At 39.5% G+C, this 15,812-nt stretch overlaps 2 protein-coding genes across 2 annotated transcripts; one reads left to right on the top strand and one right to left on the bottom strand.

Annotated features, from left to right (window-relative positions):
- Positions 1 to 463: 463 nt before the first annotated feature.
- LOC141902535 (PSME3-interacting protein-like) lies at positions 464 to 4,383 on the bottom strand. Its single transcript, XM_074790309.1, has 6 exons — positions 4,301 to 4,383; positions 3,215 to 3,373; positions 2,479 to 2,577; positions 1,786 to 1,907; positions 1,411 to 1,544; positions 464 to 1,016 (listed from the first exon to the last, which is right to left on the bottom strand). Exons 2-6 carry the CDS (start codon positions 3,369 to 3,371, stop codon positions 683 to 685), a joined length of 846 nt encoding a protein of 281 aa, XP_074646410.1. The 5' UTR covers positions 3,372 to 3,373; positions 4,301 to 4,383; the 3' UTR covers positions 464 to 682.
- A 995-nt stretch (positions 4,384 to 5,378) lies between these two features.
- On the top strand, positions 5,379 to 12,634 carry LOC141902220 (uncharacterized). Its single transcript, XM_074789862.1, has 15 exons — positions 5,379 to 5,454; positions 6,104 to 6,241; positions 6,773 to 6,916; positions 7,018 to 7,132; positions 7,231 to 7,337; positions 7,864 to 7,935; positions 8,390 to 8,605; positions 8,987 to 9,148; positions 9,604 to 9,786; positions 10,197 to 10,328; positions 10,405 to 10,646; positions 10,918 to 11,146; positions 11,697 to 11,828; positions 11,905 to 12,146; positions 12,401 to 12,634. Exons 1-15 carry the CDS (start codon positions 5,379 to 5,381, stop codon positions 12,632 to 12,634), a joined length of 2,424 nt encoding a protein of 807 aa, XP_074645963.1.
- Positions 12,635 to 15,812: the final 3,178 nt, after the last annotated feature.

Genomic DNA, 15,812 nt, shown 5'->3' with positions numbered 1-15,812 from the left:
CAGGAACGTAGCCGAATTTCCGAACGCTCCTAACAAGAACGCGATTATCAGCACGACCGATAAGACAATACGGTAGATTCCAGATTTGTGCGCGACAGACATGACGACTATGTAACTGCTATGAGGTCGACCGAACTCCTCGTGAGTAGCATTCATCGTGATGACGATTCACAGTGTTCGACTGTGACAGACAGTATGACTTTCTCCTCGTGAATATTGGAACATATCAGTGTAAAGTGGAATGAATCCACGCACATGAACAGCCGATTTGTTTTACCTTTAAAAACTATTGATTCTTCTCATATAAAAGCTATTATTCATCGCTAAGAGCACGATCCTAATGGTTTGTAAGTGATGAATTCAGAAATCACTAGAACAACCATTCCGATGAGTGGTTCCGTATGACTAGCCCTTTCATTACCGACTTATGATATGCGTAATATAAGCCGCGATCACACGAGCATTTCTGGCGCGGAACAACTGTTCACACAGGTGCCGAATTGTCAATTTCGACTAGTGTACACGGGAAGAAGCGTCCCTTCATCGCTACCATAATTCTAAGTAGCCCTCGAGTTATAACAAAATCAGTTCTCGATCAATAATTAATCAAATTTAATTCCTTTTCTTATAAACAAACAAAAATTTACATAAATGAATATTCATACGGTCCAGTAACGATCTATTATTGTTGTACGGACACGTGGTTTCCGTTGACGACAATTTTCTGCCCGTTCTCGGCGTGTATGACCACGGCGCCGTTGTGATCCGACATCAGTCCCAAACCGCCCAATTCGCCGTCCGATTCCGACGACGAATCGTCCGTATTTTCGGCGCTACTGTCCGTGTACTCGCCGATACCCGGTAATATCGCGATCGCTTTACGCCCAGCCGCTGCCGCTGCTGCCGTAGCCATCAACTGTTTTTCGCTAGGTTCGATTTCCGATTTATCTACAATTTCGTCTGTCGTTTTCGATTTCTTATTCTTATCGCTCGGCGCTAGTTCGTCGCTATTTGTACTGCATTAAAAAAAAAAAAATAGAAGAAAATATTCACAATTTCATCTTGACGAGGTAAAACTTCAGTCGCGAGCGAAGAGTATAATACAAGTCTCACCACGATCACAAAGGCAAAACCGAAAAGTTTGATAAATTGAAAGGTTAAATCTATCTTTATTTTCAAAGATCTGAATTTTCCATTACTTTTAAAGGCTTCGTGCTTGTGGGACTATTTTCATAATTTCAACTTAATTACATTAATTTGGCGTAATAAAGTAATTGTATTATCATTGAATTTGAGTTGCATCAAGCAAAAAACTTTTTCACTGAAAAATGTTGGCAGTCAGAGAGGTGTGGAATTAAAAAGGGTGGCGGCGTTATAACTAACTTTGACATTATTTTCGCCATTTTATACCTTTTTCGTTTGACAATTCCGGCAAGTAAAGATTTCTGAGAAGTTTTTCCTGATGAAGATGCGGCCGGTGCCTTGGAGAGGGAAGACTTTTTATCCGCAGCACTGGTCGTCGCTGCTGATGTCGATGAAACTGTGTTGTAAATATTTTATTAAGGAAACTTACATAAGAAACATTTCAGGATTCTGCAGTTAGAAAGTAATAATGTTTTAAAACTTGTGGAACTAGATCCAGAGTCAAATTAAACCCACACAACTGTGAAACTGTATCCAGGGTCAAATTAAACCCACACAACTGTGGAACTGAATCCAGAGTCAAATTTAACCCACACAACTTTGGAAAATTAACTCTGATTATTTGATAAGCTAAAAGGATATTCTAAATTCGCTCAGAATGGCCTCATCTTCTGTAAATCTCTGGTTTTCTAACTCGAGTTGTCGTTGAGATACGAAGTCTAAAAATTCCACTTCATCCGACTCTAAACCCTTCACTTGATTTTCTACGAAAACAAAAAGAAAAGTGAAACCCAGAGTTCGATATTTTGAACATCAGGGCCGAGAGTGTCGCATTAGTTGATACCGGGGCTCAGTTGCACACTCATGACTTTACATCCAGAAGACAAGTGGTCTTGAATTGTAATATTGGTCTCAAGTTGTTAGATTCGTTATAGAGCCAAAATGAGCTTAGACTGGATTTTAAGTGCTGGTTGTAAGATCGACTATAGAACCAAAATGAGCTTAGATTGGGCTCTTAAGTTACTAGATTGGCTATAAACCAGAACTAGCTAAGACTGGTTTTAGCAGCCAGTGAAACGAATTAATGATCCTTTTACTTTCATAAATTCTTCAAAACGTTTAGCAGAAAACGTGCTTTCTGCTAGTGAATCAGTTGATACGGCGTTAAGTCGGGTAATAAAATGAGCTTAGACTGGATGTAGACACGAGTGACGAAATTCTGGCTCCCGCGGTATCACTAAAACTCATGAATAAAGCAATCATTTTGTTCAGAATGCATCGTTTTTTCAGTTCAATTACCGATCATGTGTGCGATATGTGAAAATAGGATCGTACTTAATTTGTATTTTTCGTCGTGTTCTTCTTGTTTCGCGTCTTTTTGAGCTTGTAATCGCTCGTACAACGACCGCGGATCATATTCCTCTTCAGGCGCCTCTGAAAAACAAACGAACACCGAAATGCAATCATTGAATTTTCCGGCGGGCTATGATAGGCACAGGGGCTCGCATCAGAGTTGTAGGTAATGTAAAAACGATAATCTGTTATTCCAATATATATAGTATATATGATATATTATTTTATATATACTACAGACATTACCTACTACTCTGATACGAGCCCTGGTGATTATAGGAAGCCTAATTGATGAATTTAAACTGGCAGTGCGTGCAATCACTCTTATCGAAATCTGACACCCTGGCAGACCTGCAAACCTATCAGTTACCACATCAGGGACACAAAGGAAAAATTAAGAAATGGAACATTTCTTAGAGGGACAATGGATAATGTTTTAGGGACAGCAACAAATTTTCTATAGCATAAGAAAAACACCAGGGTCCGGTTTCATAGACTGAGTATCAAAATTATCCCTAGGGATAAATCCTCAATCTGGTTGATAACCATCATAGTAACAATGAGAAACCATGGTTATTACTGGCAAATTTCAAAATGTTCCCAGGGACTATATTTCTTCCATATCTATGAAACCCAGTCCAGGGTTAGTTAGGCATTTTCAGGGACTGTCCTTGAAAATTGTAACCCAGAAATTAAACGCAGAGCGGAAATAACTTACCGACCGGGTCATCGGCGTTTCGTACTTTTTCCCATTCCTCTTGACGCTGTCGGCGTTTCTCGACGATCTCATCTTCGGATACGAACTTCTTAAAAGCGGGGACCGCCGCTTTACTGGCGCCGGCCGTCGTCGTGGTTTCCGTGTTCGTAAAACTCATCTCTGAATGAAGAAAAAAAAATATCTGAGAACCCTTATCAGTCATTCGGTTTTTTAACTCTTGATTTTATCTCACTTGGAGCGGTGTTCGTCCTGCGCTGCCACTACACCTAATCTGCAGCTCATAAAGTACATTAAATTCAGTCTATAACCTGAACCCCAGGGAAAGTTGCACAGTCGTGACTTAAGTCAAAAAGAGGTCTTAAATCTTAAGACCAGTCTTAAGTTGTTAGATTGGCTATAGAACTAAATTGGGTATGACTGTAGTTTAGGTGTCACTAATGGTTATGTACCTAACCTAACCATAACACTATTCTTTAATAACACTAGCGCCACCCAGTGGATAGGTGACCCAAACGGTGCGATTCAAGAATAGGGGACTATTGCAATATATATGTAGTGATAGTAATCAATTAAGTAATAATATTAGTAATTGATAATGATGATATATAATAATTATAGTAATGTATATAGTAATTAATGATGATTAGGAAACTAAACCTAACCCTAACCCTAATCCTAACCCTAATCCTAACCACTAGTCCCCTATTCTTGAATCTTACCAAGTCGGTAACCTGTTAGTGGTTTTCTTTACCAATTGCGATATTTCAAAAAAAGCTGAATAATAAAAGCCTATAAAAAATCACTTTAAGCCTTAGAGGCCTATATTCGATTCGGCAGCTAACTAAAAAGGTCACTCTACCTCTCCCTATGTCTACTACACAATTATGAGCAGGAATAAGTAGGAAAATATAGGTATGATAACGTATTATTATAATATTAAGCCTTTTTGAATGGAATAAAGTGAATTGCTATTGAATCGCCTTTCCGAATTTGTTATTTCGGCGCCTTCAAAATATAGATATTGTCATTACAATACGGAAATTGTGAATGCAAATCGCAATTCTTCCTACGAGAATAAATTTCTACCTCGAACTCGGGAATTATGATATAATAGCTCCTAAAAGATTTCTGCTCCAGGCAAGCGAACCGGAAGTCTTCGAAGTCTCCACATCAACAACCCGAAATCAGTTATGCTAAGTATCGTCAAAGATCGTACTATCCTATAATTGATGTCGTGGGCCGCACGCCGGAAAAGGACAACGAAGTTCTTAAATAATTCATTGCGTGTTGCAGAGATACTTTTGTTATGCATGCGGTTATTTCTAAACATCTGGGACAAGTTGCTCAAAAGTTGGTTTAAGATAACTGGCGGTAACTATGAACTGCGTCGGTCCAAATAGACTGAGCATGTGTCCCGCTGTCGCAATTTTCCGGTGCCCTTTTGAAAATACAATGACAATATTTTTCAGGGCACAATTTCCACCCGCTATTAATAAGGCAGCATTCTGCAGCGAAGATCCCTTCAAGTCCCCTGGAAGTAAAAAATTCACTAAGATATAAAAAAGCTTTCCATGATCCAGACCCTTGTTTTTTAACGGCGTGGACTAGGCAATTTTTCAGTATTATATACTCTTTTCATTTTCTTTCTCCTGTCAAAGCCTGCCCCTGGTAAACTCAACCAACGTTTGTGCAACTGGCCCCGAACTCTGGAACTTTAATTATTGCCACCTGTCCGGGAAATGCTCTAACCATTTGATACGATACAATGCGATGCCGAGGCGAAGTTCACGAAGTACAAGATTCGTAAATAGATGACACTGATCTCACGCTGCTTTTGCAGTAACGCGCTTGCAGGTGGACAGTCCTGGGAGTTCGTGATCCGTACGCCAGTAATTAATAGTTGTACATCTGTGAAAGTAATTTAGTTATATTTGATGAGCTGGGGCTTCTCGGGGATGGCTAGAATTGTATAAAAATGCGTTCCTTCGATCGCATGTTCATCAATCATTTGAGCGGAACGGATTCAAGCGTTTCAAACAAATTACGGTAAAACAAAGTAAGTACAGCATTTCTTCTTATTCTTCTTCTTCAGAGACGTTTCTAATCGCTTGAAAAGCAGACGCTCGATCAAAATGTTTTATTTATTAGTTTTTAGCGATAGAATATGCATAGCAGAAGATTGTTTTTCGCTGTGGTGATACTTTTCGTCATCGGCGCTTTCGGAAATCTGATTTCTCGAGGTAAACAGTATCCCAATGTATACACGTTTTTAAGCAGATTTCGATTGAACGTAATCTGGTTTACGAATAGCAATTATTCCGTATTACAAACTCTCTAACGGATTTTTTGAATCCCCTGACAAACGTATGTTATAACGTTATAACCTGTTGTCTTTGTATTATAAATTATCATAGGTTTGTCAAATAAATGAAATTGAAAACTAATCGGCCGCTTCTTACAAGTCATTAGATATGCAGTCCGGAATAAGTTAAGCTTATTCTGGACAAAGCGAACGCGCCGGAAAAGATTCCGGAATCGGTAGAATCGAAACCTAACAAACGGCTACCAGCCCTTTCTACCAGCCGCTTCTATCATGTTTATTGATCATGCTATTCCAGAATAGGTTGAACTTGTATCCGGGGTACGGTTGCATAGTCATGGTTTAGACTTAAGACGTACCAGTCTAAGACCAAATTAGTTATATGGCCAGTCTTAAGATTTAAGACCACTTATGGACTTCAGTCACAACTGTGCAACTGGCCCCTGAATGAAACGAGCACGCGCCAGAAGAGATTCCTGAATCGGTAGAGACCAATCGAAACCTGCTTAACAATCATTTTCATATGGCGCGTTGATGAGCATGTGTAATCCGAATTTTGCTATCTTCAGCAGCCGAGGAGGAAGAATACAACGTTCTGGACCGCATCTTGAAGGTGAATGAGATGGCCGAACGACGGGCAAAACGGGATCAATTCGACGACAATGAAGACGAGACGGCAGACGACGGAATCAATCGAGTCAACCAAGGTGCGTTTCGATTTTCCTTTGCCTCCCAATTTCATTGTGACTACAATTTAGTCAATTTAGTTCGGTGATTATCGTGAATGCAAATGAAATCAGGGACGGATCTTCACCCAGTCCTGGGAGTGGTCGCTCTACGATCCCCCAGTGCACACACAACTGCCTGTGATACATCATACACTAAGGTTCTTGGTGAAGGATGGATCTATGGGCGACAGAAATTGACAGGAGCCCAAATCAATAAAAAGGGCATACTGTTAGGCAAGCATGCGCGCAGTGGGTCTGGGGAAGTTTGATATTTCGCCACACATAGCATTTAAAAATACATTCAAATACAATGTTAAATGGGGTTGATTAGATCTTTCAATAAAAGTCTAAAATTGATATAGAAATAAATCATGCTCAACACCGGCAGATTGTTGGCGCAACAAGTTATTTTTGTTAAGGTATGTTTAGGCAGAAAGCGGTATATTTCATTTCTTATGTTTTGATATTTACGTATTTCCTAAAAATGGTTGTTTGGATTTCAAATTGTAGATATTCCATTGCTCGAGGGTGACATATTGATAAGCGAGGACGAGGATGAGGAAAATGAAGTCGACAAACGTTCAGCTATCAAAAACGGCAAACTGTGGCCCGTTAAAGACATTCCATACGTTCTAGACAGCTCTCTTAGCTCAAGTAAGTGCGATTACCGCTTTGCTAAAAACAAAGAACAACGCGGAAGATCCGAAAAGATTGAGCAGAAACTTTATTTCTATGTTGATAACCATTATCTCCAGGTGGAAAAGCGCTAATTCCGCAAGCAATTGCCGGTCTTGAGAGTAAAACGTGCTTGAAATTCCGCTTGAAGAAGACCGGTGACCAGAGCTGGCTTAGATTCTTCCGAGGTCAAGGGTAAGGACCAACGTAACTTTTTCAAAATGTATACCGGTAGATTTGAAGGTACACTTGGTAGTCGGAATGTGGAGTACTTACATCTTATTCAATTGTAGGTGTTATTCTTATATCGGTAAAGCCATAACGGGTGCACAACCAATTTCAATTGGTACTGGCTGCGAACACCACGGAGTTATCACACACGAGATCATGCACGCTCTGGGTTAGTATAGATAGAATGAATCCAAGTAAATCAACTATTGGTTACGTCCTGTCCTACCCTTTCACGAAAGCATGTACAAAATCTGCAGTCTAATGTTGTCGAAAATGAGCATCATGTCCTGGTAATTTGGCCTTCGTATACCGACGAACGTGCGAGACATCCCACAAAATGTTTTGCACGACCCAAATATCTATAACAATGTGCGCTGACAGGCAATATATCCTCCACTTGTTTCTTTTGAATGTTGAAATCGAGTATGGGTCAGTCAATTTGTAGTTTCAAAATAAATTTGTGAATTTCTTATCACTTCTTATTTGTTTGTCCCTCGTCATATGTATAATCTGTATCTATTTTCATGATCATTTTTTTTTTGATAAAAGAGATACTCTTGATATTTCTTACATTTGATTTTATGACTTTAAAGATCATTATTATGATTATATGAACAAATATTATGTTCATGACTTACTCAACTGACCAGCGCTAGAAATAAATTACTATATATGAAACTTCTTTGAATTTTCAGGATTCCATCACGAGCACAGTAGACCGGATCGGGATCTATATGTTAGGATAATGTTTGAAAATATCTTGGATGGTAAGTGTTCCCCCCCCCCCATACACGCTTAAACATATATGTGTATGACTGGATGTTTGATCTTGATATAAGGATTGTCCCTGTTACTTATTCGATTTATTGGTGTCCCTTACAAACCTACCACACCTGTCGCCAACGAAACAGGGCCGGGTCTGATTTTAAAATCGGAAATCGAAGTACAGGTCAGTCGAATTCATACCATTCCTAGTTCAAAACGGAGTGAACCAAAATAACGAAGGTAGCCCGATTATCAACTTTGTAAGTGTCTGTTTTTAGTAAGCAGTTTATCATATTTTCTGAACTATAAAAAGACCGGAAAAGTTTTTTCCGTCGACTTAAACAAACATTACATATGTGAATTCAAACGACCATCTGACGATCCAGCTTGAACCGGTGGTCGATGGAATACTGGAATATTATCGAAGTTAATATCTTTCATTCTTACTTTCGTCAGGCAGGGCCTCAAATTTCCACCAAAGGCGGGATAATACGGATAAACAAGGTTTGAATTATGATTACGGTAGCGTCATGCATTACGGCAGTCGGGCCTTCACGAAAAACGGACAACCGACGATTGTAGCTCTTAAGGGCAGTCAAACCTTCGGACAACGAAACGGACCGAGTGCACTTGATATCACCGGTATAAATATACTTTACGGATGCCCTACAGGTAAACGATTGATATCGTTGTTTGATAGTAGTCGAATAATACATTCTATCCAAAAGTCCCACAAATCGAATTTGTTACGATTCAATTTTATCAAAACAAAACCACAACGTTTCGGCTGTTGGCCAACTGCCGTCATCAGGTGGAATGATCTTGATATACGGATTGTCCCTCTTACTTTCTGTTGGTTAAGAATTGGTCCGCACCGCCAGTTCATACCACCTGATGATGGCTGTTAGTCAACAGCCGAAACGTTGTGGTTTCTCTTTTGATGAATTTCATCGTATAAAAATTCGAATTGCGGGACTTCTTCTATTATGACTGTTCGCTGAGAGATACTTTTGACTAACAATTGAGCTGAAGGGAATGTCTACAATTTTATAGTTCCCGGAACAAACACTACGCAGTGGTCACTGTGGAGCAACTGTAATGATAGGTGCGTAAAAACCAGAAACAGATTTTGCGCGTCGAAAACCGAATGTCCAAACGCCAACGATAAAGGAATTGACGTCGAAACGCAAAACTGTTCATCGAGCGAATGCCAGGGTAAATACGATAATTTCTGGAATACAAGGGGCAAAACCAGGTTAACAATTTTGACCACCAAAAGTGCATTTTTTCAAAAAGGCACATTATCGGAATCATCCTTAAATCGCAGTGTATTGATAGGTCACTTTAAATGTTATTATTATTTTTTGGTAAGAAACCAGACTACAATATATGGATGTTTAGGGAGACAGGGCACACCCTCAGACCCCACCCAAAAACTCATCGAATCTAGTGTACTTGGAAATTCACTCAGGACAGTTTCGTCATGAAACTTTTTAAACTTTTTCAAAGTCTTTTTGAATTTTGCCTTCATTCAACGGGAAATTAAGATTTTTTATGAGTGCCTCACGTGAGTCATGCGAAGTAGCCTGGATCCGCCAATCATGTTTCATGTTGTACGATTTTGCACACAAAAAGTTGCTAGTAAGAGCTTTCGTTTTTTCTAAATTCAGCTAAGATCGACGGACATTGGGGTCAATGGTCAACCTATGGGGCGTGTAGTACGTCTTGCGGCACCGGAACGCAACAGAGAACTCGTCAGTGTGACAACCCCGCACCCAAACACGGCGGAAATAGCTGTCCGGGAATCTCGGTAGAGTCTGCGCAGTGTGTCCACAGTGTCACGTGTACATTAGGTACATTTTTCGTAAAACCGTTCCACAATGTTCTCAAGCGTATTCTTACAACAACCATAAGAAAGCAATCCAATTTATCGTTCTTCTTCTTGTTTAATTTCGTGTCCTTTAAAACGTTCGTTTAACTGATCATAAAAAAGCTACCGAGTTCGAAATTCATTTTCGTCCGGTTTGCCATGCATCTTGATTGCCTTTCTATAGAGAACACCATTCTAACCATTATGGACTAAAAACAATTAGAGTCCATATTCTAATAGACAGCCTGTCAGGCTTAAGGGTGAATTCTTGTGAGTCTATGTAATTACTATGGTACTTATGCGTTTGTGTGTCAGATACATTTCAATTCATTGCTTATGACTTACTGGGTCTGCTGAAATTGTTAAAGTAAAATAGGTAGCAAAATTTTATAGGTAAACTGGATACTAATTTCGATAATGATTATGGAATGTGGACAACGCATGGAACTTTGCAATGGACCAGACGATCTGGAACAACTCCATCAAGTTCCACTGGACCTAACGGCGATCATACAACAGGAACAGGTAGGCGTCCTTCAAATATCATGAAGCATTTTGTAAATAGAGTAAATTTGTTTTGTAATAATGAGTATTTTTCCAGGCACGTATGTTTACGTCGAGACTTCTTCTCCTGCCAGCCGTGGCCAGCAGGCCTATCTTGATGCGACAATTAACTCCACATCAGACTCCTGCCAAATGAACTTTAATTATCACATGTATGGTTCTTCAATGGGTAAACTGCAAGTGAAAGTTGACGGAAGCGTTCTATTTGAAAAGTCTGGTAATCAAGGAAATAACTGGAAAGCTGCGTCAGTTACGATCGGAAAAGGCCATAACATCGATGTACGTGTGATTTCTCCAAAATGTTATTACATCTTTGTTACAGTAAACCTTGCTTCCTCAAGTTGAAATTTGTCAAACTCGAGAAAAACGAAATAAATTTCTTGACTTGTAGTTATGTATTCAATCTTTCCTATCCTAAACTTAGACTTCGTTTGCCCGGGAGCAATTTAGCCGCTCCCTGCAGTTTGTCCTCCAAGTTAGGCGAGTTTTACTGTAGCTATCAGTTGTGTTCGTTCTTAAGAATCACGAAGAGTAACTGCTATATTTCCAGATCGAATTTGTCGCAACACGTGGGTATTGTTTTAGATCGGATATGGCTCTTGATGACATCAGCTTTATTGGATGTGCGTCATCTCCAGCTGGAACGACTGCTTTTCCAACCACCTTGATGCCAGTTACAACTGTTGCTCCTGTCACTTCGGGACCAATTACACCACCAGTTACAACTGCTTCTCCTGTGACTTCGGGGCCAATTACACCACCAGTTACGACACCAGGAGGTAAGTTGTTAGACTCCAGTCGAGAGTACCGAGAGTAAATTAGGTAGATGTTTTTTTTTCATAAACAATGTTCTCAAACCATATACAGCTAGCAATTCAGTTCATCTTTCTTTTCTGCTTGTTTACTTTCCCTAAAACTTACTTTTTTTACTGCTTCTAAAACGTTCGTTTTGCTGATGATAAACATGTTCCCGAATAAGAATGTTTTTCTCACCTGGTTTGCAATCTCGATGCCCTTTCTATAAAAAATATCATTCTATTATGGACTCAAAAACAAATCCATGTTCTTACTTACTAAAATAAAATTAGTCGAATTGGGTATATTCTCAAACCTTGCCTCATATGAGTAAACGGTTAATCGCCGAAAGTCAGTGCTGCTCATTGAAAATCACTATCATCACAAATATTTTTTCTGAGGGTTTATTTGGATGTAGCCTGTAGTTGATATTCATATTTGCACAAATTCGTTTCGTCTCTACATAAATCTCCATTCAATTCATTGGTATTCACTGGGAATATATCAAGTAAAATGGGTAAAATTGTTTCATAGTTAAACTGGATACTAACTTCGAGAACGATAATGGAATGTGGACAACGCACGGAACTTTGCAATGGACCAGACGATCCGGAACAACTCCATCAAGCTACACTGGACCTAGCGGCGATCATACAACAGGAACAGGTAGGCGTCCTTCAAATATCACGAAGCATTGTGTAGATAGAGTAAATTTGTTTTGTAATAATGAGTATGTTTCCAGGCACGTATGTTTACGTCGAGTCTTCTTATCCTGCCAGCCGTGGCCAGCAGGCCTATCTTGATGCCAAGATCAACTCCGTATCGGACTCCTGCCAAATGGACTTTAATTATCACATGTATGGTTCTTCAATGGGTAAACTGCAAGTAACAGTTAACGGAAGCGTTCTCTTTGAAAAATCTGGTAATCAAGGAGATAACTGGAAAGCTGCGTCAGTTACGATCGGAAAAGGCCATGATATGAATGTACGTGTGATTAATCTAAAATGTTATTACACCCCTGTAACAGTAAACCTTGCATTACTCGGATATTGCCAACTCGACTTTCTTTTGACTAACTCTAAGCAAAAACAGAACAATTTCCTTGACTTCCTAATGTATTTCCTTTTTCCAATCCTTAACTCAGACTTCGCCTAATACCTCGGACCAATTTTGCCGCTCCCTGTTTGTCCTCCGGGTTAGGCGAGTTTACTATATCCATCGTATTAACACATTTTCAGATCGAATTTGTCGCAACACGTGGGGATTCTTATAAATCGGATATGGCTCTTGATGATATCAGTTTTTCTGGATGTGCGTCATCTCCACCTGTAACAACTGTTTTTCCAACCACATCGATGCCAGTTACAACTGTTTCTCCTGTCACTTCGGGGCCAATTACACCACCAGTTACAACTGCTTCTCCCGTCACTTCGAGACCAATTACAACACCAGTTACAACTCCAGGAGGTTAGTGAGAAATATTCTGTATACCTTTTTTGTTTCCAACGTATTGTACCGTTCGTCAGCAGGCATCAAATCATATCTTATACTCTTAGCTGGAAATTGGGGAGCGTGGACAGCTTGCAGCGCAACGTGTGGTAAAGGAACCCAGGAGCGAAGGCGAGGAGTAGTACGACAAACGCGGCCGTGTAGCCAATACGAATTCAAGGTATATCTATTTATGAAAATTAACAGCGTCAAGCAGTTTCAGCGCACTAAACTATAATTTCACCATGATCTAGTGAAGAGCAATTTGAACCTCGTTGTTGCATGCACCGATTGCCAATATTGCTCAATGTTATATACTTTCAGGTTATTGGTGCTGATGGAAACATCGAAATCAAAAGATGTTCACCTTGGAACTAATGACGAATCTTGAAAATACAACGCATATAGACTATAATCTTTGAATTCCAAATATTAATCCATTAGGAGTTATGTATGATAATAAAACAAACATATTAGACACTAAGTCAAAATCTTGTCCATTTTTTTCCGTACAAGAGTCATTTCCAATCCGCTATCCGCTCCTTTGCTGCCTCACAAGGAAGCAGTTTCCTGAATGTCACCAAGCTGGGCTTGCGGTGGTTATGGCTAGTCCATGGATCCTCGTTTAGATAGAAACGAAGACAGTTTTAAAACTTTAGATTTGAAAGATCCAGCAACGACGTCTTCTGTAAACCTAGTATGTATCAGCCCCTAGCACGAGGAATTGAGTTGATTAATTTCTTAATTTGCATGGGACTGGACGGCACGGTTCGGGCTTCTGCACGGACAGTATTGAAAACTTCGGAACTAAATTTCTCTACTGGCTACGGACCTGCATTTCATCATATTCGCAGTCAACGGTATGTACTATAGGGGCCAGCTCTTAACGGTCAAAATTTTGATTATTTGATAAAATGTACGTCGATATTCCTTTTCACTATGTCGATATTCCTTCTTACCGTGTAGGATTGCATCACACATGTCCATTCCAACTAATACCTGTAATTTACTCAACGCTAAAGTTTATTCAAGCTTGAACCAGTTGTTTAATCAAGCCACTTTTGATAGAAAATGCGTCAGCGATTTGATTTAGAATCGGATCGACTCGATCGCCGCGAGTTCCTCCCAGTCCACGTTATGGAAATAACAAGTGAAATACGTGTTAATTTCTTGATTGCTTTATTTCTGGGTAAAAATCATGCACATTTCATCGATAATTTATGTTTGAACGTTACGATAACATAAGTAATATTAATATATAATATCATTACAACTCATTAATTCCCTGTCCTTGTAATTCGATATCATTATTGTTAGGTATTTACCATATTTGGAGCCTTATTCAATGAAATAATGCTCTAATGCACCTAATAAAACATTCGTACTACAATCAAAGTCTGGCTAACCAAAAGCTTGAATGAAAAATGTGGTTATAAGACCTGGTCTAAAATGGTAAGGCTGGAAACCACATAAACCGTAATCATTTTCCATGAACAAATGATATTCAAATTCTCAAATTTAGGTTAATATCGCTTATACGTTATCTTCACAAGAACTAAACATATCTTATTCATCATTAGTATCATTAATCGTGTAATATTTCAATAATATCTATAATATGGTTTTTCACAAGCAGACTTTATATTACGAAATGCGCTCTTTTTCTTTTTCACACATCACAAACTATACGCTCGATACGTAGCTGCGATTATTAATCAGGCAAAATTCATTTCAAACCCTGCCTTCAAAGCACGTGTTGCAGTAGTAATACTAGAGAAAACCCCAAAATGAAGATTAAGTATTAATCTACTACATTATCATACAAATACTACTCAATTACTTTCTAGCAATGACGAAGGTTTCAGTACAGTATGGCATTATAGAAATCCCATATATTTCAACAGTATGCTTACGAATGATATTCTGTATCGTCAAGCGTTCGTCGTCCGTTAGTTTACTGACATCCGTTTCCGCGAAGAACGTTAGCGTCTCGTCGATCAATTTACTCACGTGTTTATCCCCTTCGCTGATACACGGTCGACTGGGCATCAGGATCATGTTGGCTACTGCTCCGACTTGACCGACTGTGTGGGAAAGCGTCCGAGTTTTAGTTTTTGCTAGAACGTCGTGAATGTTGATGAATTTTACGCTACGGGTACGCGATTTGCTGTCGGCGTTCTTGAGAGCGCTTTCTATCTCATCGCGAATAGTGACATGAACTTTGGCCGTATCGAGTGCAATGAAAGATCGACCATTTTTGTGAGCGAGTTGAAAAAGCGATTGCTCCAGGATAACGACGGGGTCGTTGAAGTAGTACAGAACATGCGAAAACAACAATAGATCGTAGAAATTGTTCGGCAGAAATGATCCACTGTCTTTCGAAAATGATTGGTTGTGAATATTGTAAGCGAAGTTGAACTTACTGGCCAGTAAACCCATCCTTTCCTTCAGCTCAACCACCATTTGAGTATTGGGTTCCACGCAATCGATCCGATCAATGTAAACACCTCCTCCAATTGCATGTAACGTGCTTTCTAGCGTGTACCCGTGAGCAGGGCCTACTATCAAAACTCTCAATCCTCTTTCTTCTTTAACGGCACATTCCGCATAACAAGCACGGAACGTTTTCGCTAAGATGATTGGTATCGACAAGTCCGAATTTCCAAAATCACTACAAATTTTTTGGAAACCAGCGAAAGCGTTGCTGTATATTTTGTCATTCATGATGCTCGATCTTGACAGTACTGCGATGAGTAAATACTTGATCATTAACAAGAACTATATATAAATACTACTTATTCCATCAACCGATTACTTAATCGCTTAGTGATTCTAATATTGAACTATGATAACGTATCTATTACAGGTCGAAACCAATTTTCGACCACGGGTCCGAACGAAAGAACCGTGTCCAGGCGTTCAGGCACTCACAAGCAATTGATTATCTACGAATTTGATATCTGTGATTTATTGAACGCATATCGAGTCATAATCCTGAAAAAAGTTAATCAGCAGGAATTAGGATCGATAGAGAATGGGCTGTCGATTAAGACGTGCGCGGAAATTTGGCATCTTTTGTACCCCCCTCCCCCATAATCCACAAACCACGAACCCCACTTCGATCGGAAAACCTAAGCAACTAAAACAACGTATGTTTTGGAA

Source organism: Tubulanus polymorphus, chromosome 3 (assembly GCF_964204645.1).
Source record: "Tubulanus polymorphus chromosome 3, tnTubPoly1.2, whole genome shotgun sequence".
In the NCBI taxonomy this organism is placed as follows: Eukaryota; Metazoa; Nemertea; class Palaeonemertea; order Tubulaniformes; family Tubulanidae; genus Tubulanus; species Tubulanus polymorphus.
Note: the sequence above shows the minus strand (reverse complement) of the source record. Positions and strands in the feature narration are given on the sequence as shown.